Below are 25,804 nucleotides of genomic sequence, written 5' to 3' on the forward strand. Positions count from 1 at the left end.
TCTCCATACGTCTAGAGGATATTAAAAATTTTAAATAGTGCATATTAGTGAATCGATTACCATATGTTTTCTTGTATGTGTTTATATGATTTCAATGTTTGAAAAAAAAATATGTTTACAAGATTAAAAATATTTTTTTTCAAGTTCCAATCGTACATGTACTTCATAAGCAGTAAATTATAACTATATGAAATTCATTTGTGTAATCATTATAAAATTGTTAAAGAATGTAAACTTAAATCATCATGTTTCTTAATTTGTAGCATTTATTTTTATAATAAATATTACTTTTAAGAGATTGAAAGAATTTAATATTATGTAATCATAAGACTCTATATGTAAGATTTTATCCTTAAAGTTTAAGGTGGTTTTAAGATCTTTTCATACATATACATATGAAATGTGCTATTACTTTTAGGAATTGTACGAATCTATATAAGATATTAACTGGGATAAATATAAAAGGAAAAATTATATAATATCTTGTTAGATTGTATTTAAATAAACTACCTTGCTTTTATTAATTATGTACAGTAAATTTGTCTTAATACATTAATTTAAACTGCCCTAAGTATTTTGGTTTCTCTAGCAGCCTCTAATTCTTCCATGAATTTCTTAACATTTTCTTTTCTCTCTTTCATAAATTGTGTATGTTCTTCTGGATCTAATTTATGTACAATTTGAATACCACATGTTCGAGCTATACCAACAAGCATTTGACAAATTTGTTGTAAGCTTAATAATGCCAAAGGTGGATCTTCTGCTTTAATACAGGCAATCTCGTATAAGTGTTTAAATGTTATTTTTCCTGCTACTTCCCCTGAAGAATATTATAATTTATTTAATGTATATCTACGTATTCATATTTTACAATATAAGATTTACCTGCTTTTATTTTTCCTTTCTCAATTCCAGCCGCTTGTTTCAAGAAATATGTTGCTGGTGGTTTATGTATTACTAAATCATAACTCCTATCAGATCTAACTTTAACACGGCATGGTAAAGGTATCCCTTCTTTAATATTCTCAGTTCTTGTATTAAAATCTTTGCAAAAGTTTGCTACATTAATATTTCTCTAAAAGTAATAATGTAAATTTTTCATCAAAAACCTATATATTTTTTATAAAAAACAGTTGAATTGTTTAGTACAATTACCGCACATAATAAATTACGACGTCAACTTACGACGTCGTAAAATACCCTAAATTTTAAGTATAAAATATTTTAACCTGTCCTAGTTGTGATCCCAATGGTGGTTTAGCATTTGCCATTCCTGCGGGAATAGTTACCCGTAAAGGTGAAGGGTGTTCTATCTTTGGTAGTATTTTCTTGATCATTTTCCCTTTTTTAATTGCCTTAGACATCTCTGTAGACTTTTATTCAACTGCTTTAAATTTCAAATCTATTTAAACAATTTATTCAAGTTCAATTTCGATTTGATGGATATAAAATTATTATCTTCCTTTATTACTATTCAATAGTTTTCAATGCATTGAATCCAAAAATGTAAGTCTTAACTTTAAGAAATCAGCGGTTCCAGAGTTATGCGTATGTAAAACTCATCAGTTTTAGCGTATTTTAGAGGTTAGTATGACACCATATTGTTCCTATTCGTAATCTAATTGGTCCACATAAATGAGCATTGAACTGAAATCGTCGAGTATTAGTTTGTATTTGTATGAGGATAAAGCATAATCCAAACCTAATCCAGAGAGGAAATTTCTTCTCTGCCTATTCCAATATTCACGATTCAAAATCCCGCCACAAAATGATTAACATCCACCTGCATTTGATACAGCCAGCGACTCCACTCATTGAACGAATTGCAAATAGAAACTAACATGATGTCAATGTAAGCTGTCAAATACACTAAAAACACTCAATTTTATATACGGATAACTTTTTAACCACTAGATTCCTAAAATTAAGATTAGCATTTTCGGATTCTATGCATTGAAAATCATTAAATTGCAATAAAAGAGGAAATAATTTTATTTCCATTAAAGCGAGGTTCATACTTTATTCGTATCAAATAAGTTCAAGTTTTGTATTTCAAACGTTTTATGTAGTAATAAAATAATATAGTTATTTTATCAGGTTGGCCAAGCTTGAAAAAGAAGTTTACTATGCTGTAGTATAAATATATATCAATTATTTTGGTATATGTAAAGTGCAAACAAGTATTAAATAATTTAAAAATATTATTGAATTAAATAGATATAATCATTGTAAGTCCTTTATAAAGATAACTAATCAATAACACAATCAAAATGGGTAAACGTCAGCATCAGAAAGATAAGATGTAAGATTTTTAAAAATATTATTTAGGTTATAATTTTATATTTTTCATTTTTCGAATTAAATTGTTCATATTTATTATTCTTCCAGGTATTTAACATATACAGAATGGACAACATTATATGGTGGGAAAAAATCTGGAAGTTCTGAAGCAACTGAAGATACAACATTTCGTCGCTTACCTTATGATCATTGTTGTTTAACTTTACAACCTTTCCAGCACCCTTATTGTGATCAACAAGGAAACATTTTTGAATTAGAAGCAATATTAGAATATATAAAAAAACTTAAGCATAATCCAGTTACAGGAAAGCCATTAGACACAAAAACTTTATTAAAACTTAATTTTCATAAGAATTCAGAAGGACAATATCATTGTCCAGTTCTTTTCAAATTATTCACTAAACACTCTCATATTGTTGCTATCAAAACAACTGGAAATGTATTTTCATATGAGGTAAATGTTCATTAAGATAAAAAACATTTATTCATGATTTATAGCAATATTTTTTTAGGCAATAGAGCAATTGAATATAAAGGCACGTAATTGGAAAGATTTAATAAATGATCAACCTTTTACAAGGAAGGATATTATCATAATACAAGATCCAAACAATGCAATGAAATTCAATTTATCTACATTCCATCATATTAAAAATAATATAAAACTTGAGGATGAAGGTAATATCTTACAAGTACACTTCAAAATAGAAATTTTCATTTATTGCAATAACACTTTTATATATACTAATATGAATAAATATGATATAGATACTGATAATTATTCTAGAAATGATAAGGGAACGTAATGATCCAAATGCAAAATTGAAAACTGTATCTATGGAAACTAAAGAAATATTAGCTGAATTAGATAGAGATTATAAACAGACTGAGACTAAAAAAGAAATCTCTAAACCAAAAGCGGACAAATTTAATGCGGTTTGTATATTAATATAAGTTTTATATATATATATATATATATATAATATAACATTTGAAAATAGAAACTTATAAATGTAGGCACATTACTCCACTGGTGCGGTTGCAGCTGGCTTTACATCAACAGTAATGCCAACAGAAACTACACACCAAGCAGCAGTTATTGCAGAAGATTTAGTACGATATGAAAGAGTTCGAAAGAAAGGTATGAGCACAATTATTACTATATATATCTTTATATTTTGTTCAACTGAAACATTTTTTTTCAGGATATGTAAGATTAGTCATGAATTTTGGTGCTTTAAATTTAGAACTGCATTGTGATCTTGTACCAAAAACTTGTGAAAATTTTATAAAACACTGTCAGAATGGTTACTATGATGGAACAAAGTTTCATAGATCCATACGAAATTTTATGGTAAATATATGGCCACTTTGAGTAAGAGGTTTATAGATAATAAAAATGTTAACATTGTATTTTACTTAGATACAAGGAGGTGATCCTACAAATACTGGTAATGGAGGAACATCTATTTGGGGTAAAACATTTGAAGATGAATTCAAACCAAATTTAGTTCATCAAGGAAGAGGAATTTTATCAATGGCAAATGCTGGATCAAACACAAATGGATCGCAATTGTATATATTGTATTTCATATTTACATACGTTTACAGATGGAATTTCATTAAAATCTAATAATTCCGTTCCATTTAATTACAGTTTCATTACGTTCCGATCATGTAGACATTTAGATCGCAAACATACAGTTTTTGGAAAAATAGTAGGTGGATTAGAAACGTTAAATGCCATTGAAAAAATTGAAGTAGATAACAAAGACAGACCAATAGAAGATATAATAATACAAAAAGCACAAGTGTTTGTTGATCCTTTTCAAGAAGCAGATGAACAATTAGCTGCAGAACGTGCAGCCGAAATTGAACGATTGGCTCAAGAAGCTGCGAAAAATAAATCAGATAATGAAGCAGGAAAGAATGACGTGTTAAAAGTATATCGATCAGGCGTAGGAAAATACATAAAACCGAATAAAGAAGAAGACAAGTAAAATCGCATTACATATATTTGTCGCTACTTATATATACATTTTTAGAACAATATTAATTGTTAATTTTATTTGCAGGATGAAGAAAGAGGAATCAAGTATACCACCTATAATTAAAAAGAGAAAAATCGTAACAAACTCATTTGGTGATTTTTCGTCTTGGTAGCTATATAAATTATGAAGAAAGTATATAACAAGTATAGGTTATTTGAAATTCTATAGTGTAGATTTTAATTTAACTTCATACTTTATAAATGTAAATAATTTTTATGACTGTAAGGAAGTAAACCATAATCTATATATTTTTATTGCTCCCTTATGATATATAGAATGTATTGAAAGGAATGTAATTTACTTATAAACATATATGTATATAAATAATGAAAAAAAGTTTCTTTTTTTCATGGACATTATAGATAATTACTTTGTTACAGTAAAAATTATATTTAAATATATTATTCTAAACGAATAAGAAGTTCAATATATTATACCAGAGATGATACATCTGCTTCTATACACGTATAAAGGTTAGACAATGAATGCTGGAAGTTATGAAGTGAGAGAACCGGGTTCTCCATATTTGATGTTTGCATTGCCCAACTGAGGGACGTAAATTGATCATTCAATTTTGACACATTTTACCGTCATTTTAATTGAAAATTATCACGGGTTGAGTGTAATTTGTGCAACAATATCTACAGGGTTAATATATATTAAACATGGATGATCTAGGTGAGTAAAATGAATTTTAAATACTCAATTCACGAAATAACCTCAAACTTGAATCGATCATACTGTCAGAAACATTTATGTTTATAAGAATACTTATAACATATTATCATCTAATGATATGTATTATTTATATCTTTTTTGAGTTCTAACTTTAATTTTTGCTTTAAAAATTTAAAAAATATGGAAACTGTAAAATATCACTTCCCTAATTTTATTTTAAATTTTTCGAATATGATATCAATAAATCGATATTATAATTATACATGTATATTTATATTTATTTGTTCACACATACTTAATATAATATTTATATGTGAACAAATATTATCGATAAGGGATGCTAAAGAAAATCAAAAATGCAATTTCTTTCTAATACATCTAAATATGACGTGACAATTTTAATTCTATTGTATTTCACTTTTGTTACTATTTATATATGTACATTCGTAAATATAAAAGGTATACATCTTATTATTTATAACCAAAGTTGTATCATTATGTATACGTATTCCTTTCGCAGTAGTGTTTTACATAATGTATTTAGATGAAAATTGATTAGGACTAGATTTAGTTGCAAAATATAGATGGCATGCTGTAATGTTACGAATTTACGAGTATCAGGCGAGGTGAAGTGCGTAACTGTTATCTGTATTACCATGGTAACATTTTGTTGCGTCACCGTTAAATGCATCACATGTTAGTTCGTTCATCCCCAGTAACTTTATTAATCGCGATACAGGTTTTAATTATAAATCTTTTTCCACAAATTTTTCCATCTTGATTTGCTTAACGCATCACTTATAATATCTATATAATCAGTGTTAATTATATGTTTGTTATAATCATATGCGATCGCAATGAGTTTATATCATTACGTATTTATACCTTCAAGTACAAACTATAATGTTAATAAGTAGCGTTACTATCATCGATTATTATTTTGAGATAAAATTACGCAATTGCGATGTAATGATCTCTATTTTTGAATAAAATTAGAATTTCTAAGCACCTCTATAAATAAAAGCTTTTAAGTTAATTTAAAAAGCTGCGAAAAATTTGAGAAGTACGGGTGGTTGCACGTGGTGTATTTATTTATACCGGAAGAGATTTTCCAAAATCCGCATAATATCGCAAGTGCGCTCTGGGTTATCGTGTGCCAACGATTCTACGTATTTTTAGTATATTTCACGGCACCGTTGTCCTCTTGTTTTAGCATTGCTCGGAGAGGATGGAAGTCGTGAGTGCGGGCGAGCGCCTGAAATACACTTGTACATTTGAACTTCTTGTTTTCCTCCCGTCGAATTCACTCTATTCACAGAGTATTGATACCACGATTCTTATTCTGTTGTATTTCAACAAGCGGTGAAAATTCATTCTACAATCATAGACAATAAAAAACGTATTCATTCAGCTTCTTGCATAAAATCTCAATAATACGTTGTGTGTGCGTAAGTAAATCTGTTGATTGTAGCAGTGTATTTAAACGTGAGCGCAAAATAATTGGAAGTATAAATGAGATAACGATCGATAGACTACTACTATTTATAAAGTTGTTTACCTTTGATGCTCTTTTCTTTTCTGTTTTTTAAACCTAGTAGATTATTCTCCTATTTGTGGATTCGTATGTATAAAATTCACCGACGGCATTCAACAAGTGGTCGTGTGGTGTGTGCATCATCCCCACCACTAATCGATCGTCTACACAGCTCGGTCGTTCGCGATAGACAGTGAAGAGAAGCATTACCGCAGTAAAAGTGCTACATAATAGCATACATGCTTGTACGCGATGAATTCGTGATTCCGTATGAACTGACATAAAATAAGTAAACTGATATAAGTGTGATTATATTTTCAAGTGGTACGTTAAAAAAAAAAAAAAAAAATGGCTATGGATCGAACAATGTACGGAAAAGTAGAACCAAGCGCTATTTATCAGCCCTATAAAATCACCATCACAAAAGGTTCACCACCAGGATGTGAGTCGATAATTCTTTTTATGTTTTTAACCCTTTTAATTTTGCGTGATTTTAATGCTTTGTACTATAACTTTAAAATGGAACGATGATATGAAATTATTTCTAATGATTACGGATGCATACGTGCATATATGCGACCTTTTTGCATATGTAATTAGAATACCGGTCTGGATTACTAATTAAAAATTATTCTTGATATGCTTTCTTTTCATGGAATTAAAATTGGAGACATTAGTTAATATATCGATTTAGTATCTATGTCTGCGTTGGTTGTGTTCACGCAACTTTGCGCGATAACGTAATACGAACTTTTAAATTAAGCTCAATTGCTTCTGACGGTATCATTTTTCGTCAGTTCATAGAGTGCGTTAAAACGTTTTGAAAGGGATGAATTAGTCGTGCCATCCTTAAATGGTTTTATAAATATAAGTAATTATTAAAATTAGCTAGTTTACATTTTAGTTAGATTACATTTATAAATATAAAAGGGTGGGTTAATTTTATTCGCGTATGTCTTTTTTACTTACTATTTTTCAGTAACTAATTTACTGCTTACTAATTTACCATTTCATGTTTTGATAAATTTATAATAGTCTTGAATCGTTGGCGGAAATGAACCTCTGGCATATTTTCAAAGGTTAATACATAAAGTAGCCAACCTTAAAGATACGGAACTCTAAATCGTTTTCGTAATTTATGAAAAAACTACTCCTATAAATTAAAAAAATTAATTATTGATTGAAATTAATTATTATTTGAAACATTTTTTAAAGAAATCTTCTAAAATTAAAAAGTGTACATGTTTCGACTTTTTCGCATGTGCAATCACACTATATGTGGATTTAAATTATTTTTAAAATGCACATTTAATTCGGTCTGAAGGGATGACTCATGATGCAACAGATCACATCATTTTTTTTGGAATACCTTTCACCTACAATGTGGGTCGCCTTGACACTAAACTTTCTGAAATAATTCTCGAAGTCATTATTTACGGATGATCTTTTTATGGAAATCTATAAAAAATGTGATACATAGTTCATTTCTATTTGTTTCGAAAGAAATTTGAATTAAAAATATTGGGTCGATTTTTCGAGTGGCGTCATCTGTTTGATCACACAGGAGACAAGATACTGATATATCGACACAAGGGATCAATTTTATCGGTAGTGCTTCTGTCATTATGTACATAATTATTAATTCTTAAAGATTCTTTTTCCATTTCTAATGTGAAAGACTTATAAATGCATATTTATATGCACTACTAATTTTTTCTTGCCAAATAATTTAGTAATTTATTTTATATGAGTTTCATAAAGAAGTCAAACATATGTATGTATATGTTTATACGATGAATACAATAGCTCTGCTTATACGATGAACAGCAATATGAAAGTTGTTATCACCAATATGGATTATTACATTTCTAGTCGTAATGCACTAGCTTTTTTAGAGATACAGGAAACTGCGCTTATTTATCACGCATTCCATTGCATAAAAGCTCATATAATGATCCAATGTGTGCGTAGGCATCTCTTCCTTGAACGAACCTTGGTTTGATTTATACATATCCATATGAGGCACGACAGTGTGTGATTTAGCTTCCTACGCTTACGACTGGCATACATGACTCGAATAGGATCAACGTGATCCATTTTATTTTCACAAAACGATCTACAATTTTTTTACTCTTGTGTTACGAACAAATTCGTAAATCCTCTGATTGGAAGATACCACTCTCCCGAAGGAAGTACAAAATTCAAAATAGTAAGAGAAAACCGTGGCAAAAGATGATAGGTGGTCGAAGTTATTCTTGGGTATTTTGTCGTCATGAATCTAGATGTAAACATATATAAGCATCACATGAAAGAAGGTGCGAAACAGAGACGAAGAACAACGAGGTTGAAAAGAGGGAGGAAGGAGAAGAGGGACAAAGGAAGGAGGAGATGGGTTCACGTAACACAGATTCTGTAGATGCAAACTGAGAAAACACGTGCTGGCAGTCCTACCTGATCTCGCAACACATACGTGCCTCCTAGCCATCATATCTTCGTTTGCTCATTACCTTCGACACTTGCACGTGGCGATAATTTAATGTGGTATGAAATAATTTAATTTCATTTTTTGTAATCATATAGATTAATTGTAATACAATAACAATTATCTGAAGTGTCAAAGCATTACGTCATTATTAAATAATATAATTATGTCTACAAGATAAATGTTTATCTGTATGTGTGTATAATCGTACCAAAAGAGTAAGTACATACTAAGTAATAATTGTCAGGGAAGGAGATCTATTGTATGTATAGAATGTTTCGAATATTTTCATTAACCAAATTAGAACCGTATAACCGTTGTCGTTCCTCATTCGTGTTTGTGTCTCTCTGTTCGTAAACAGAACCGGAGATCAGTCTTCATATCATCATCAATGTTTGGATAGGTTACTCTCGAGTTAATCATAAGGATTACACTCTTAAAATTTCAATTCTCATTCTGTTCTTCGGTGATATATTAAACTCCAATTTCTAGTGTCATTTGATTTAGTGTCATGTCGTTGAAAACACAGTGATATGACTATGACCGACATTACGAGACCTGTATCGCCGATTACACCGGCTCGTTTGGCAACGATCCAACGACACGCACGCTGGGAACAGTATATAAGTAAGTAAATTTGGAGCCAATGGTAATGCGAGTTAATGACAGTAATCACTAACTTTGTCTATGCAGAGATCGATGGAAATTATGATTGCATCGAATCCTAATTATAATTACGTGCTTTTTTGCGACTACGTTTTTGTTTTGCTTAATCAGATGTTAATAGTAATAATACATATTCGATGTAATACATTGAAAGCAGAAACATTTTGACTTAAATACCTGCGACTGTAATACTTCTATATGATTTATTAAGTGTCTAAAGTCATTATCGTACTTGTCCAATTTCACTGAAATTTATGACGAAAGTGCGTTACGCATATCGCGCAATATTAATGTCCAAATTGACTGTATGATTCAGCAGTATAAAATAGATCCGGGGAGCTCGGTAGGCTTCCTGCCAACCACGAATTTCATTCAAACGCGTTGTTATATTGATTCAAAGTCAACACGAACTAGATCTGAAACTCAATAATTCATCATTAATTAAAAAATACTACTGCATTAACATTCTTGTTTCATAATGTATAAAAATTTATCACCTTTCCCTTAAATATCTACTTTATCGACAAAGCAAGGACGCAATATTTGAATTATTATATTCGTTTTCTTATCGTTTTCTAACCTTTAAGTTACAATATCGACGGTCCAATTCAAGGAACATTTCAATTTCCGCGAAAGAGTACATCCATCCGATTCAGAAGTAGCTGTCTAGTTCAGGTTCTACCCGCGAACCATTTCTTCGTAACTGGCTAGGTTGGTTTTCCTTGTCTTCGTGAACCAGCCTCGAGTTTCTACTTCCCTTGTTGTGAGAATACTCCCTCCATCTCCTGTTCCTTCTCCTTCTCCAGACCAGCTTGCCTCCTCCAGGCTTCTGTTCTTCGGCTTCGAAGCCGGTCGCTTTGCCGAGAACTTGATTGACAATCAGTACCGTTTTGCCGATCATCACAGGTTCACGTGCGCAAATCTCGCCGATTCGATAAGCACGTGACAGTTTGTTCGCTATATCGTGATTTTACATCGCCCAGGGGAGAGTATCGGACAGAGATAAACAAATAGAAAGGAATGTATCGTTGGTGTTGCATGCGATTATTGAAAGGCGAACGTGTATAAAGTATTTACACGGACGTTAGTTGAAAATTTCGCGAGGTCTGCGATATTATCAGTGTCGAATCGTCGACGATTTCGACGTCGATACGTTTCGTTTCCCACTCTTGACTAGAGAGTAATTGTACAGTTGTGAATAGAAGTGTGGAAACTACACGATCTCGCGAATATCCCACACGCGTTGCTTTCGATTCGACTGGAAATTGGTGGCGAAGTTCGACGTTCTCGGAACAGTGGGTGTGTCGCAGTTTGTCTCGCGATGGAAACAGGATGTGAGTCGCAGGCTGGGGCTGATAATCTCTATGAGTCCTACAATACCGAGAAAACGGAAACAAATCTTCTCAGTCTTGGTAAATGATTCTTTTATACGTGACTTTACGACGTTCACGGAGGTTTACCTTGTACGCTTATCTCTAAGTTTTGCTGGTTAAACAACGCTCACGTCATCGTCTTTTTTTCTTTGTTATTCTGCCATGAAATATCGAAAATATTTGAGTGTGCATACTTTCAGCGCAAAAACATCTTCACACAGAGCGCAAGCGTTGATGATCAATCGATATTTCCAGGTGGTAAGCGAGAAAAAAAGTTTCTCATTTTATTATCGTAAAGGAAAGACAGCTTTATCATGGAATATAAAAATGTGTGAATAAACGAGCAATGTTAAAGTGGTTTACTTACTGAACTAGTTCATCTTGATACAGTTTTCCAATGAGCTTGCCTAAATTTATACTGACTCGATGTTAGCAGCGCTCGTTAGTCGCTTCGATGAAAACTTAATGTGCTTATCGGTGTCGTTGACGCCATTCTCGTTATTTAAACAACACAGGCAGCCATTTTATTACTGTTTGCGATAGATGTATACAAAAATTCTGATACACCTGAAGCAATATCTGAAGAAAAATAACAAGCTATGCCTCTTACTAATATCTTCTATGTGAAATCAGCCAATTTGTTTTATTCTTGCAAAGAGGTCCATAATTCAATTGCCTTCTTGAAATCATTAGGGATAATTGAAGATACTTCTCAGCGACGTTTTACAGCAATTATTTCTTGATTTCAGATGCGCTATTGGCAGATCTGCAAAACACAGTGTCATCGGAAGGAAATCATGTCGGTAGTAACGCCACTCCTGGTTATGGATCGCTGAACGGCGCGAGAACCACCGCCTATAGATCCTACGATAATCGAACTTCTCCTCTTCCGCCGCAATCGGTATGTAAATTTTCTTTGTTATATTTCAATAAGAAAAATTTTATTTTTCTTCTCCATTTATGTCAATGGATTCAATTAACAGCACTGTCAAATGTGAAAACCAATTTCGTATCATTTACAATGGGAGAAATATTTGTGCAACGTACTTATAACACGGTCACGATACATTATTGTTGAACAATGCTTCGATACACGAATATTCGTATATCTCGGTTTCTGTAATCAACGAAGAGTCATAATTATTTGACAAAATTGGCAAAGTATTTAATAGCACATTAAATTGCAGTATTCGTTATTAAACTTATAGGTATTTATGTATTTATGAGGTACCTAAATGTGCAAAAACGTAAAAGATATTCAAAGGAAATACTTTTTATAATATTTAGAGGGTGGATCAAATTTCTGCTTTTTTTTTTATAAATCGTGAATTTGTTCTATTAGTGATAAATTGCGAAAACTAACTGTCTTATCGATATCGCGTTTTATTCGCAGATGATTAGAGAGACTTAGTTGCTTTAGGTTGCGGTTTGCTAAGATAGATGGCGAGTGTGATATGTTCGGCGCGGCACGCTTTTCTCGCGGTTCCATTTTAAATTTTACGGTGACCTTCTCTCGAGTTTCCATAATCTCACGAAACGAAACGACTAAACGTATGCTAGCGCTTCGCTGAAAAATGGCAGTTGGACGACTCTGAAAATAACCAAGAATTTACGATTATGATTTCCTCGTTTAATCGGACAAATTGGCAGACACGGTCAATCAGTTGTATTTTTCATACTTATCGAAGCCAACTTTGTATCACAATCATTCTTGTAACGTATTTTTAGAGGTGGCCGTGGAAACGCGTTGTTAGAACTTGTCCAACACGAGTGATCTCGCGTCATGCGTTCAAAATAAAGTCGAAACAGAGGCAAACCTTTTCTTCCAATTTCAGAGGAAATTCGAAAGAGATGTTCGCAAACGAGCAACCATGCGAAATAGTTACATTCCAGTGGTTGGTGTGACGCAAAGAATCGGCTAAAATTAGAACCGATATCGCCTCTAAAATTAACCAGTCGAGAGTCGTCAAGCTGCAAAAAAGCTATAGATCCTTGAAAAAATGGATATCACGAGAAATGAGCTCGTATTACATGCGTCCAGTCGATTCTTTTTAAACCTACGATCGTTTATTGCCGCGAAGAGATGTCCAATGACTTAATCATCGTTCCGTAATTTCATAGTTAATCGACTCTGAAATATGTTCCACGATGATGAATCGTATCGGATTCCGGATCGCAAGCATTACTATCCGAAACTATTAACGGGCAGTATTCGATCATTTCGCAGGAAATTGACCAATTACCTACCTACAGTACAGTCACATTTATTATTACGTATTATATATATATATATATATGTAAATCGAGTCGTTTCCAAATTTAGATTCTAAAAACAACGCTAGACTTTCGTCAGCAATTGTTATAGATCACTGTAAAATAATTGAGGAGGTTTCCAAAAAAATACATAGAGTTATTGGAAATATGTGGTTGCCAAGTATAATATTTCATAGTTAGATAGTTAAATTATTATGGAATCTATATTTATTGTGTACCTATAAAAAGAACATAGTTCTTTAATCCACTGAAGTCTAACGTTACGGTAACTATCTTCTTCCGATATCACAAAATGTCGTATTATATTTCTGATTTGAACTTTTGGCTTCCATAAAATATTTGATTGTTTCGTTTCTGATACATTTCTCGCATGTTGAAAAGACGATATATAATACCATAACTTGTGGCCCCCAGTGGTTTTAAATCGTATGAAGAAACTGGAACTAAGATCAAGACACTGCTTGATCCACCATTCTGTTGTCATAGATCTGTTCTTGAGAGAGCTGTTTTAGTTTTTTATTTCGTAATCGATCAGAAGAAAGAAAAAAGAAAAGAAAAGAGAAGCAAAAACATCTTTCGAGTAGGAAGAAATGTAAAACGATACGAAGGTTGGAAACTAAGAGTTCTCGAGTTGGATTCGCACGCTTATCGATCTTTCCCGCGGAATATTTGTTACGTTCCCCGGTGGTATTATCGATTATTTCCCAGTAGAAGCAACGATGCATCAATTATTCAGGTTCTCGACGTTTGAGTTGGCTGCAAAGTTTCCCGGTTCGCGTGCAACACGGTTTCCATCGCGCCAACTGCACAGTAACCAATTGCCAAATCCGATTCCTGCTATAAAGTACAACTTCATCTGAGATTTAATTGCTTGGTTCCGTCGCCATATTTCTTGATCGTTTCGAGTATTCCCTTGTTGCGTAACACGTGGTCGCTTTAGGCGTTCCACCGAGTCATCCTTACAGTGGTAACTCCTCCTTGCTAGAATATTCCGCGACAAATAGCATTTAACATCTCATAGCTATAATCATTTAGAAAAAAAAAAAAAAAAAACCGATATGACGACGCGGTTTCGTTCCATCGTTTCTAATTACGTTATCAAATAGTTAGTTTAATAGAGATATTGATATAATCGAGCAGTTGATATTTGAGACATAGCCAAGATTTATCGACATATTGAACAGGAAACGCATTCACCGAATACCAAACGTCTATTGCAAATGACAGGCGTATCACCTAGCGGAATTTAATTGAAATTCATTCGCTTAAACGGCGTTTGAAGCGGTGAAAACAGAGAAACGATACATCTTTGTTCATAATTTCCTCGATTGAGATAAATGAAAAGGCTCGATGGAAAAAGAATTCTATTTTGTATTTTCAAAGCTCGTTTTAATATTCAGAAACATTTATACATAGATTATCTTCATTACTATTCAACTTTAAATTGAGCTAATTCTAGGTAAAATCCATCTTCGATAGAAAAATACCGTCGGTAAAATTTACTTAACTATAAGTTTTTTATATCAGCTTTATCCATAATTTTTCCAGATCAAAGTTGAACTTAAAAAAAAAAGAAGGAAAGAAATTCAACTCCGTAGTTCCCTTCAAACATTAAAACAAATTACTACGCGTATTCATAAAACTTTAGACATTCAGAGCAACATTCTCCATACACCTTTTCGCCGAGCCTTCGTATATTTTATCGATCGTCGGTGTCATTGTACAATCACTTGTCTTCTTCTTTCCCATCGTATGCAAGCACATGAGAAAAGACCGAGGCATAACGGCTGTGCATAGATAGATACGTTACACGGTCTCTGTTTCACCTTGCGTGTTTTACCATTCGATCGAAAAAAACAATTTTTTCGCTACTAAACAAGGACATTCAGTACTCAGAAATCCCGCTAGAGGCTTGCTCGAAATTGCCGTGAATATAGCGGATATCTTTTCGAACATTCCTGGAGCTTCGTCTTATAAATAGATTTTATTGCACCTATGAAAATCGTCATGTTCCATTTGCCGCTATCAACCTACAAAGGAAGAACCAAATGCAAGAAAAATAATGGTTTCGCGAGAAATTGCTGGCGATAACGAAACAAGTGTAGACCATTGGAGATTTATGTCTGTGACGAGCATAATTTTTCATAGACGCTAGTGTTAAATAAATCATAACGTCGTGCTCTTCTTCTTGGAACACTGGCAATGTCGCGAAACACTGCCGTTGGGTGACGCTGATTGGCGTTCTCGCGTTGAGCCACGATAAACGAAAAGTTGGCGAAAACCTGTCGAATCGCGCACTATTTTCTTTTGATGCGGATTTAGCACGAAACGAACCGTGTTACGTATTCGTACGGGTTCCAATGCGATTCTCGAGAGCGTTGCGTAAACCGTGCGCGACTCTCGAACCACGCGCAATCCTTTTAAAGAAAATATTCGACTTTGAATCTTTCTTTCGTTTCTCGAATCTTTGCTCTTCGAACGCGACTTTCTTTCGCGGTTCAGTGTTAAATAATATTGCAAGAGGCGATCGAGAAGACACTGTAAATGCCAAAATTGAAAAACTTTGTTTTTTATCCTACCTACCAATGAGAATACCGCGGTATAGAATCTAAATGTAATTTCCCTTTTTAAATAATTTACCGACAATGCTAAAAAATGGTGTCGCGGCAACGTTGCCTCTGTAGAAAAATATATAAGTTCCAATAAACGTTAGTTGTCTGACTTTTTACTTTTCTCTATGCCGTCTGTCTAAACGAATGCAACATCGAATTTTCTTTACAACTAAGAAAATTGCATATACTTTCCTTTTTGAGTGAATTTGGACTACGTTAAAACACATAAGCTTCCTTTTTCTCCCGAAAAACTTGTCTCTTGACACTTACAGCGTTTTCTTCAGATGGGCGATTCTTTCAATGATACAATTTAGTTTCGAATCTATTCTTCTTAAATAAAATATTTCTTGTCAACTGTCGAGTACTGGCTGACATTGGAAAAGGAAATCGATACGCAGTCCATCGATTCTCAGACGATACGTGATTCTCGAATGAAAATATGTAACTTTTAAAATCTAGCAGATGGACATTTTTTGGCATCTTGTAAAAGTACCATCGCAATGGAATTATTTTTGTAATCACCGCGAACAATGATCTTTCTACTCTTCGTCTAGTAACTAACAATGAAAATATCGGACTCCATCTATTTATTAATTTCTTAATTCAAGGAAGATATACCGCGACTAACTTTCACCCAAGACAATCTTTAAGAATTAATTTTACATACTTCTCTCTTAAAACACGTCCTCTTCGTCTCCTACTGGATGAATATTAGACGAAGTTGGGAAGCACGGAGGAAATCTCCACAGGAAAGTTTGCGTTCGGCCTATTTTCGCAAGTTTGGTGAATCGGTGATTTATGAAGTTCCCCGTGTCATTGTAGATCGCGGCGGTTTATAGGCCCGTGTTTATTTTTTGATCGACCAGCCTTGACGAGCAAAGCGTTTCGCAGGCTACGATTCCACGTTCGAGGGATCAGTCGAAGAAACTTCGACCAGGGTTCTGCAGGATTGTCGGATGTACTGCGACATTTTCTTTCCGTCGGTGGTTCGCTATGGATATTTTTGGAACGACAACTCACTGAGCAACCTAGTTTCCACCATCAGGATGTATCGTTCCGTATCGCATCATCGTGACGATGAAAGACGAAAGAATATATTAGATCTGAATAATAAGACGTATCGGACGATCTTAACCGAACGTTATCTGATAAACCTGTCTTCCTACGTAGTTGATTAATTATCAGCGATTTAATCGGGCGAAGATCAAGTTGGAACAAAGTTGATTCGGTTCTGGTCGTTGCTCGTTGAATCGCCGGAACAAATTCGCGGTGCTTCTCTCTTGCTCGAGGATTTTGCAACAAACGAGTAATATTGGTCGGTTTGGCGAGCAGATTTCTATTAAAAGTGCATGACGCCTTGTCCTCCGCGCGACCACCTAATTGATAATGTATTTACAAATTCCGCGCAGCATCTAATGACATCATGTTTTGAAATAATACCGCTTTTGCAGCAACTTGGCATCTGTCTCTTGTCCGCCACACTTTTTTCCCTCGTTCTTCCCCCGAGTAACGAACAAACGTACGCGCACGCACTTAACACAACTCCTAGTTGATTCTCGTTCGCTTGTATAACACAAATATTCAGACCAATCGGACAAGCGAATATTACAACCAATGAGAAATTGCTATTCCGCGATAATCCTGGAAAAATCTGTCGAAAAATGGACATATTAGGTGTAAAAATTGGATGAGTTAAATATCGATGATAAACAAATTGAAAAGGATCGATAGCGAACGACGAACTGCTGTTGCAGCCGACTTATCAGAACCGCGAGGCCATCGAGGAGAGCATCGCGAAAGGCAGCGGCGGAGGAAAGATGCCTTCCCTGAACAACAATCTGTCGGAATTGGACACATTGTTGCAAGATCTAAGTAACGCCCGTTACAATGCTCACTATCAGGAAAGAGGTCAGCATCCTATTTTCATGTCTTTCGTTTACATCAGTTTCGATCAGAAATTAAATTAGAATTTGACGAAAACTGTGCAACGATGATGATCGAAATATCGATGATCGTAGAGAATCGCGTTTCCTCGGGAGGAATGAATGGTGATTCTAGTCCGATGCTTCGTTCTCCGAGTAGCATGTCAGCTTCAAGGCCCACCGTCGATTCGTTGCTCGAAGAATTGAGCACCGCGGTACCGAACGGGTAAGCGTCTCTCTTTTATTCCTGGAAAAATCACGAACGAACGAGAAAGAGGAGGAAAAGATAAAGTTGGAAAGTTTGCAATTCGAACACGGTACTTCGGAGTTGATTTTAACGCGGTCTTCTTCGTCAGGGATTATCCTCCCGATGGTAGAGTGAAAGTTACCATTCAAGAAACATCCACGGAGGTGCAACCCGTGTACGATGGTTATCCTCCTAGACAGCACGGATCGTTGAATCGCAGCGAGGCCCAGAAGAGTTATACCAATGGTCACACCGCCAGCAACGCTACCAAGGAGCTTGACGATTTAATGGCTTCTCTCTCCGAATTCAAGGTACGGTGTATATCAGGAAATTTGTCTCTTATATCTTCTCTAACGCGTCAGCGCAATCGTCAGATCTCCTACCACCTAAGAACAATTACGTAATTCATAGATTCCTCGACACCGGGTGCAATAAGCGTTTGTAATGTTTGCTTACTATTAAAATCACTACAGAATGAGAAAACAGTGCCGTTAAAACTATCCCTGCCCATTCTTGGCTCCCTAAGTTACCAAAATAACTTCCATTCCACCATCCACCATCTACCACTATTCGACCATCTACTCCTCTTCTCTCTCTCCTTTTCTTCATGTTCACCGATTTTCCGTGGTAGGAGAGGGAAAATATAGAAGGTGGGGAATATAGTGATCCACGAAATCTCTCAAAGCTTTCAGCCAGTCTGCAAGCTCGCCTCTGCCAATCGACATCTCTCGCGGGTCCTTAATATTTTTCAGTTTTCAAATTTCAAATTTTCGCTACCTTGACATTCCGCCTCTAATAACATACCTCGCCGATTTTTCAATTTTCTTTCCTCTTAACATCTTGCAGCGAAAAATCGTTCGCTTTCCATGCTCTTTCATTGCTCTTCATCCTGCTTGATTTGTGAGAATATTCTGAAACATCATGTTCTTCGCTATCTCTGATTTTTTTTTTTAATTATATGTCATACATTTGCAGATCAATAGTAGTTCTCATCAGCTTCAAACAGTGACCGATTCTCCATACGCCAAGCCGAACAAGGCGACCAAGAGTTCGCAAAGCCCGTTGCCACCCGAGGGCACGCAAACCCGAATTCATATCACCGAGACTCACACTACTCATCACCACCAGCAACAACACGGAGAGCCTTATCCACCGCAGCCAGCGACTCAAACCAAACAGAATCAGTTGGATTCTATGCTAGGAAACCTTCAAGCCGATATGAGTCGTCAAGGAGTGAACACTACTCAGAAGGGATGCTGCAGCGCTTGCGAGAAACCAATCGTGGGACAAGTAAATCCAACTCAATCGTCGTTTGGATCTTGCCAAATTCGTCGACAAAATTTTTATATAATCAAGTGATAAATTATACCTCTTACAGGTGATCACTGCTCTAGGAAAAACATGGCACCCTGAACACTTCACATGCACGCACTGCAACCAGGAATTGGGCACAAGAAATTTCTTCGAAAGGGAGGGTCATCCTTATTGCGAGCCTGATTATCATAATCTTTTCTCACCACGCTGCGCCTACTGCAACGGTCCCATTCTGGACGTAAGGCGTCCAACGAAACCCACACGCGGTGTTTCGTTCTAGTATTACAGCAGATTCTTGTTATTTTCAGAAATGCGTAACCGCGTTGGAAAAAACTTGGCACACGGAGCACTTCTTTTGCGCTCAGTGTGGCAAACAGTTTGGTGAAGAGGGGTTCCACGAGCGGGACGGAAAGCCGTACTGTCGGGAGGATTACTTCGACATGTTCGCGCCGAAGTGCGGCGGATGTAATCGTGCTATTATGGAGAATTATATCTCCGCTCTAAACAGTCAGTGGCATCCGGATTGTTTCGTCTGCAGGGTAGGTCTTTTGCTTGTCGATATTTATCCGTAACAAATTGTTTCCATTTGCAGCAACGCTTCAGGGTTAATGCGAAGTATCGATGACCTGTTTGCACAGTTCAGTAGCTTTAAAATGTGAAACTTGCAGGATTGCAAGAAGCCGGTATCTGGGAAGTCGTTTTATGCGATGGAGGGCAAACCCGTTTGCCCAAAATGCGTCGGTGTCGATGATGATGAAGAAGAAGAGGAAGAAGCATAGGCGATGGCGAGCCATTGCGTTGCTTCGATTTCTTATGTAAAAAGCCCTATTGTTCCCCTCTTTATGCTGTCAGGCTGCAAAAGTTTATGATCCTGACTCTTCCCCCTTCCTCCCATCTTTTTTTCAACAGGTGATTTAGGTGGCCCAGAAAGGAAGAATGCACCGATTCGACTTCATCCCCATCGTTATCTGTCTCTCTCGAAATTCCTATTTATTTACGTACACGAACACACGAACACACACACACACACACACACGGATAAATGTACGATACACGTTACAAACAGTTAGGGCGCCGTTAGAATTGCAATAGAATTCTATAAGAAATTATTCGATGCAGCCGGAATTAAATTTTTGCTGTTAAATTACGTTCTCTAGATAGATAAATATTATTAATAATCGATCGTTACGCTAATGTCAATTGCTAGTATTGTATGCGAAATAAAAATAAATTAGGAAAAAAAAAACAAAAAAAACACACACAACACAGAGTTAGCTCGTGACTTGGATGCTGCCGCTTGCCACGTGTCTTCGTTGAAGGCAGGTGTGTCGGACGCCGGCATCCTATATTGATCTAATGATGTTTGTCAACGCGTAGATTCACTACAAATTACGATCTGTAGATTTCACGGGCTACTCATATATTAGCTATACATTATCCCATATACATACACGTACAGCAGATATACGCTTGCTTGAACACACATAATGTATACTTGTCTCGTTGAGTCGTTCTTCTATATTATGGAGTAGTCGTTCTACATTCATTCATAAATGAATAGGGACTAAAGAAGCGACATTATCGTATAGTACTGTCTTTTCTATTCTCTGTGATCATGTTCAATACAGTCATACGTTTCTTTTCTCATGAAAAATATTTCTAGTTGATGTACACGTTTTTTTTGTTTTATATTCACAGGATTGTAGACAAAAGTTTCAAGGTGGTTCGTTCTTTGATCACGAAGGTTTACCCTATTGTGAAACTCATTACCACGCTAAAAGAGGGTCCCTATGCGCAGGGTGCCATAAACCAATTACAGGTACCTGCGCTTTCATACCTTCTACTAATAATTATTATATCTTTAATCACTAATTTCGTAAATAAACATTATCTTCTTTCAGGTCGTTGCATAACCGCAATGTTCCGGAAGTTCCATCCCGAGCATTTTGTATGCGCGTTCTGTTTAAAGCAATTGAACAAAGGTACTTTTAAAGAACAAAACGATAAACCATATTGTCACGGGTGTTTCGACAAATTATTCGGTTAAAAATCTACCGCAAAGTATTCGTATTTGTAACATAATGATGAACAGGCGCTGTTTCGCTTGGTATTACTTACAATTTTTATAGGCTGCTCACATATGTCTATACCGCGTAGAATATGTAATCGCTTTAGTCATCATACACAGGTACTGATATTCCACGATTCAAGCTTCGTGTCGTGACCCGAAGCAGCCTTTGGAAATTTTTATAAATCTCAATATGCAAATGGTGCAACAATTCTATTATATCACGTATCGTTGTTTATTCTTATGCATTCTTATCATAAGAATAAGGTAATAAGATAATTGTGGTCGTTATTATCTTCCATTGTCCTTAATAAGGGCACGTTGCTAATATTTTCACGAATATTTTATATTATGTATTTCACATTGACCTACAATCTAAGGATTATTAAAGGGTGCTAATTAGTAGTTTATTTTTACTAATAATGTAATTTTTGAGGGATATATCGAAGAAAAAAAGCTGCCAATTAAAAAAGATATTTGTGAAATCGGATCATTACCAAATATTTACAATTCTGATAGATTTGATACGTATTTATAAAATATTTATATTTACGATTGCAATAATACAAGTTGTATTTTCCAATATAGACGTTTCTATAGAGACTAGTATTTACCAGGTATCTGAATATCCACAAGAAATACAAATATCGATAAATATGACATAAATTAATCAAAAGCAAAATATTCCATAAGTGCATAATGTAAGAGCAGTAAAAATATGAATTAAAGATTAATTTTTGTAGTATTTTTTCTTAAACGCTTCCTATTTCCTACTTTTTTTTATATAAAGACTAGGATAGAATCTAAAAATAGACAAGAGCTTTTTTTATAGGCTGTTTATTTGGCATACTGTTGCACAGCAGTATTCATATTATTTCACCAATAAACATTTAAGAGATATTATATACAGTAACATTCATTGCCGTGTTTATCATTATCGTGCGAATCTCTATATCGAGATAAGTCAGGAAAAATGTGTTTTAAACTATAATATTTTAACTTTAAGAATACACGTATAAAAGTACGAATGGAAATGTACACTTAGATGTGCTATTGGTTTATAAAGTGTCATAGTTTGCACTATACATATTATTGGCGTCAAAATAAGAAAATAAAAAATAACTATCTAATCATACGAATGCTTTTCCGCAAGTCCACAAGTATGATTAACGCGTATCACAGATATTGTCTTTTGGATTTACTTTTTTGAGGAAATCGTCATGCTAATGTTGGAAATAATTCAGAGAAGCTTTCGTGCCAAAGATCCGACAGACCTATGTTACTTTTTTCAAGTCGTATATCAGAATTTGGAGAACCGTGCGATTCGTATCCATAATCGGACGCGTTAGAATCTAATTTCGTATGTGTGTAATTAATATCCACATCTTCGGAATGTATACTCGCCGGCGACATAGAATCCGTATTTGTGTAACATGGTGATAACTGATTGGAATAATAATTCGGTGTTATGCACGTTGAATCTTCGTTCGAACAAACACCATCCGTACAAATACCGTCCGTAACTACTTCTTGAACGCATTCTTGAATGTTTACGTTGCTTTCATCTCCTGGATAAATGATCATTACGGAATTGGTTGCTTCATCGTAGGTACCATAAATAGTGTCTAAGTCCTGTGTTTCGACTTCTTGTTTTACTTCGACCTCTGACTTTATCGACGCAGGTGCGGTTGTGTTTGTGGTATAAGGTGTACTGGCTGTGCTAGAAACAGAATGCCATGGTTGATGTGTATTCATGCTTCTACAGGTTCCATTGGTTTCCACATCTTTTGATGTCTGCCCCACCATTCTTTTTGAATAGTGACATTTCTCAGTGGAATTTTCCTTGACTGGCACCTACACAAGACACAATCATTATGTCATTAACGAAAGGAAGACTGAGTTGCAAATGAAAAATATGAATTCAGAAACGAATGAAATGTTTAACAATATTCAAGAGTTGTAGCTTAATTATTAATAATCAATGATTTCCAATGGATTTCAGAATATATTAAAATGCTTCTATTCTTTCAAACAAATCATTCATTCCTAAAGTCTAAAGCAATAAAATTAAATTATATGATGTAGTTGCTTGATAGATCAATAATGATCAAAAATACTCACTTGTTCATTTGTCCTATGAGGATTTGCTTCCACTTCTGCTGTAACCTCCCGTAGAAGGCTTTCTGCAAGTTCTTCAAGTCGTTCGATGTAATCGTCTCCTTGGAAGTCGCCAAATAATTCTTCAAGAGGAGGTAGATGGTCAGTATCTTCAGGAGAATTGTTGCTCCTGGGGTTAGCGTCAGCGACGATGCCAGCTGTGTTGTTCCACCCTGCTGCAGAGGGTGAGTGGGGGACACTGTAGATCCCAGCGAGGACACAGCACAGCTGACACGACTCTGGCACATAGAACAAACAAATTCTCCCGCGTTCTTGGTCTCTCTTTCCTTCCTCAATCTTTTCGTTTCTGTGACTAATATTTCGTTTTGTGATCTTAACATCGAACATTCTTGCGTCAACAGTTCATTTTGTTCCTTTAAAGTTCGAACAGTTTCTTCCAATTCATCAAGTTTCGCTTTTTTACGGTCCCGAGAAGTTTGAGCTGCTACCCTATTTTTTAATTTCCTATAAAATATCATTTCGGATTAATTCAACACTAGTTTCGAATGTTTTCTAATCACATTATGAACGAAAAACATAGAACATTATTATAAACATGACATTTGCCGCCTTTTATAAGAAACCAATTTTAAAATTCAATATGTAATTTCGCCAAGTTCTTGAACGTTAAAATAATATCAATATAAAATTAGCTATGCAGTCTAATATTAATTAAGTTAAACTAACATAACAGTTAAACTAATATTATTCGTGTCTTAAAAAACATCGTAGAAAACTCGATTAAGATATTCCTTCTTCAATTATTTCATACTAAAATACTTCTTTTTAATTACCAAATTATATGAAAACTTCAATTTTAAATCAGAAAATCAATAGAAATGGATTTATCATGTTTTGATAACATATCTATATATGTTCTATGATTTTTATTTATAATTTTCATTTCTTATCAGCGTACTTTCTCTGTAGTTTTTCCTCCCATGTCAAGTGATCTAGCCGCCGTTTTTTTCCACGAACGCATACATCTGTTTTGAACGATGAACCGTCATCCTGAATTTCCTCGTGCTTAGTCATTTTCTTTGGATCCATTCTCGTTTTGTCGGTTAATAAGGTAGCAGAAAAATTTAATTTCGGCACAGATTTTGTTAATTCCGTTGCCGATATAACGCCAGGCGTCTTCGACGGCACGCCTTTAGGCAATGTGATGATAACACTTTTCAGTACGCTCATAATCAGCCATAAAATATAGAAAGGATTTACTATTGTCACTTGCTTTAGAACTTCACCACCTCTATCTATCGTTTATCCAACTTCTCGAACCACCGAGTGCCGAACACCGACTGATCCAATACATAACACCGAAGGACAGAACGTAAACTCCGTACGCTTTTTCTAACTGATGTAATCGTACTGACGAACTGCAACATTTGAGTGACTGCAGAACATCCTAGAACCACACTTGCATCAGCCTTTAATATGACTGGCTGAGACCAGAAACGTTACATGTGGAGAACCGTTATTGGTTGCCGCGTCCGTGCTTCTTCACATATTCTTCCACTACTACATGGAACCAACAATTACACTTCACTGACGTCATCCCATACGGTACTATCGCATCATTCGCATAGCATCATTTTTTTCCGGCAGTTCCACCTACCACACAAACTCTACCTATAAACTACCATGCTTGTAATCTCTTAAGAACATTCTCTATGTAAAAATTATGATGTCATTCTATAAGCTTTTGATATTATCTTTCGAATCTCGTTAAATTATAGGAAGCTTACATCATTTAATGGGAAATTTATTACTTACAGTTGATGGAAAATATAATTAAAAGTTTCATTGATGTTTGTAAGATATTCATCGAATGTCTAGTGAGCATATATGAAGAACGTAAATGGAATTCTAATCACGCTACGTATCTCAACGTATTTGTAAAGGAGAAAACGACTATATGAGGAAAAACTATAATTTATTACGATATACAGGATTTTATAACCAAGAAAACAAAGTAAAATAACTGACATAAAAGTGCATTTAATTGTAAAAAGATGCGTGCCAAAACATTCAAGTTATTACATTACTGGCCAGTAGAGTGGCGACATCTATCTATTGTGTAGACATTACAGATTACCTACTTATCAACAGAACGAAGATGGAG

General features: G+C 34.8%; 4 protein-coding genes and 2 long non-coding RNA genes across 12 annotated transcripts; 2 read left to right on the forward strand and 4 right to left on the reverse strand.

Moving 5' to 3' along the window:
• Window positions 1-491: 491 nt before the first annotated feature.
• LOC100648017 (39S ribosomal protein L11, mitochondrial) lies at window positions 492-1,717 on the reverse strand. Of its 2 annotated transcripts, XM_020863165.2 has the most exons (4): window positions 1,703-1,717; window positions 1,230-1,647; window positions 886-1,075; window positions 492-820 (listed from the first exon to the last, which is right to left on the reverse strand). In XM_020863165.2, the coding sequence occupies exons 2-4, from the start codon at window positions 1,362-1,364 to the stop codon at window positions 558-560; spliced, it is 588 nt and encodes a 195-aa protein (XP_020718824.2). In that variant the 5' UTR covers window positions 1,365-1,647; window positions 1,703-1,717; the 3' UTR covers window positions 492-557. The 2 variants fall into 2 exon arrangements, with proteins under 2 accessions (XP_020718824.2, XP_048261880.1); XM_048405923.1 differs by having other exon boundaries at window positions 1,230-1,714.
• A 373-nt stretch (window positions 1,718-2,090) lies between these two features.
• Window positions 2,091-4,598, forward strand: LOC100647575 (RING-type E3 ubiquitin-protein ligase PPIL2). The gene is made up of 9 exons (XM_020863164.2): window positions 2,091-2,302; window positions 2,389-2,755; window positions 2,814-2,979; window positions 3,089-3,237; window positions 3,319-3,442; window positions 3,507-3,655; window positions 3,725-3,876; window positions 3,959-4,297; window positions 4,377-4,598. Exons 1-9 carry the CDS (start codon window positions 2,271-2,273, stop codon window positions 4,462-4,464), a joined length of 1,566 nt encoding a protein of 521 aa, XP_020718823.1. The 5' UTR covers window positions 2,091-2,270; the 3' UTR covers window positions 4,465-4,598.
• Window positions 4,599-4,876: 278 nt separating this feature from the next.
• On the forward strand, window positions 4,877-22,256 carry LOC100647457 (leupaxin). Of its 5 annotated transcripts, XM_048405911.1 has the most exons (11): window positions 9,086-9,105; window positions 9,576-9,673; window positions 11,835-11,986; window positions 17,726-17,879; window positions 17,990-18,119; window positions 18,250-18,451; window positions 19,116-19,430; window positions 19,519-19,692; window positions 19,763-19,993; window positions 21,153-21,273; window positions 21,356-22,256. In XM_048405911.1, the coding sequence occupies exons 1-11, from the start codon at window positions 9,101-9,103 to the stop codon at window positions 21,499-21,501; spliced, it is 1,728 nt and encodes a 575-aa protein (XP_048261868.1). In that variant the 5' UTR covers window positions 9,086-9,100; the 3' UTR covers window positions 21,502-22,256. The 5 variants fall into 5 exon arrangements, with proteins under 5 accessions (XP_048261870.1, XP_012163979.2, XP_048261868.1 ...); XM_048405913.1 differs by lacking the exons at window positions 9,086-9,105; window positions 9,576-9,673 and adding an exon at window positions 4,877-5,030; XM_012308589.3 differs by lacking the exons at window positions 9,086-9,105; window positions 9,576-9,673 and adding an exon at window positions 6,870-7,006.
• LOC105665738 lies at window positions 5,732-11,840 on the reverse strand. The gene is made up of 6 exons (XR_002307704.2): window positions 11,453-11,840; window positions 11,173-11,296; window positions 10,210-11,083; window positions 9,890-10,128; window positions 6,589-9,656; window positions 5,732-6,405 (listed from the first exon to the last, which is right to left on the reverse strand). It is a non-coding gene; the product is annotated as an uncharacterized LOC105665738 (long non-coding RNA).
• On the reverse strand, window positions 18,019-18,821 carry LOC125385128. Its single transcript, XR_007224118.1, has 3 exons — window positions 18,597-18,821; window positions 18,215-18,526; window positions 18,019-18,140 (listed from the first exon to the last, which is right to left on the reverse strand). It is a non-coding gene; the product is annotated as an uncharacterized LOC125385128 (long non-coding RNA).
• A 461-nt stretch (window positions 22,257-22,717) lies between the features above and the next one.
• Window positions 22,718-25,139, reverse strand: LOC100647771 (X-box-binding protein 1). 2 transcript variants are annotated; one of them, XM_012308585.3, is made up of 3 exons: window positions 24,599-25,139; window positions 23,644-24,144; window positions 22,821-23,376 (listed from the first exon to the last, which is right to left on the reverse strand). In XM_012308585.3, exons 1-3 carry the CDS (start codon window positions 24,868-24,870, stop codon window positions 23,274-23,276), a joined length of 876 nt encoding a protein of 291 aa, XP_012163975.2. In that variant the 5' UTR covers window positions 24,871-25,139; the 3' UTR covers window positions 22,821-23,273. The 2 variants fall into 2 exon arrangements, with proteins under 2 accessions (XP_048261873.1, XP_012163975.2); XM_048405916.1 differs by lacking the exon at window positions 24,599-25,139 and having other exon boundaries at window positions 22,718-23,376; window positions 23,644-24,142.
• Window positions 25,140-25,804: the final 665 nt, after the last annotated feature.

The sequence above is a fragment of the Bombus terrestris genome, chromosome 5, assembly GCF_910591885.1.
Source record: "Bombus terrestris chromosome 5, iyBomTerr1.2, whole genome shotgun sequence".
NCBI lineage: Eukaryota > Metazoa > Arthropoda > Insecta > Hymenoptera > Apidae > Bombus > Bombus terrestris.

What these genes read in the sequence shown, in the direction of transcription:
- LOC100648017 (XM_020863165.2), bottom strand. Translation starts at nt 1,364, where the DNA reads ATGTCTAAGGCAATTAAAAAAGGGAAAATGATCAAGAAAATACTACCA. An exon ending in TGGGATCACAACTAGGACAG is followed by an intron (nt 1,076 to 1,229) that starts GTTAAAATATTT and finishes TATTACTTTTAG; the next exon opens with AGAAATATTAATGTAGCAAA. An exon ending in GAAAGGAAAAATAAAAGCAG is followed by an intron (nt 821 to 885) that starts GTAAATCTTATA and finishes AATATTCTTCAG; the next exon opens with GGGAAGTAGCAGGAAAAATA.
- LOC100647575 (XM_020863164.2), top strand. Translation starts at nt 2,271, where the DNA reads ATGGGTAAACGTCAGCATCAGAAAGATAAGAT. An exon ending in CAGCATCAGAAAGATAAGAT is followed by an intron (nt 2,303 to 2,388) that starts GTAAGATTTTTA and finishes TTATTCTTCCAG; the next exon opens with GTATTTAACATATACAGAAT. An exon ending in TATAAAACTTGAGGATGAAG is followed by an intron (nt 2,980 to 3,088) that starts GTAATATCTTAC and finishes TAATTATTCTAG; the next exon opens with AAATGATAAGGGAACGTAAT.
- LOC100647457 (XM_048405911.1), top strand. An exon ending in CTCCTCTTCCGCCGCAATCG is followed by an intron (nt 11,987 to 17,725) that starts GTATGTAAATTT and finishes CTGCTGTTGCAG; the next exon opens with CCGACTTATCAGAACCGCGA. An exon ending in GTGCCATAAACCAATTACAG is followed by an intron (nt 21,274 to 21,355) that starts GTACCTGCGCTT and finishes ATCTTCTTTCAG; the next exon opens with GTCGTTGCATAACCGCAATG.
- LOC100647771 (XM_048405916.1), bottom strand. Translation starts at nt 24,027, where the DNA reads ATGTTCGATGTTAAGATCACAAAACGAAATATTAGTCACAGAAACGAA. An exon ending in CTCATAGGACAAATGAACAA is followed by an intron (nt 23,377 to 23,643) that starts GTGAGTATTTTT and finishes TGTCTTGTGTAG; the next exon opens with GTGCCAGTCAAGGAAAATTC.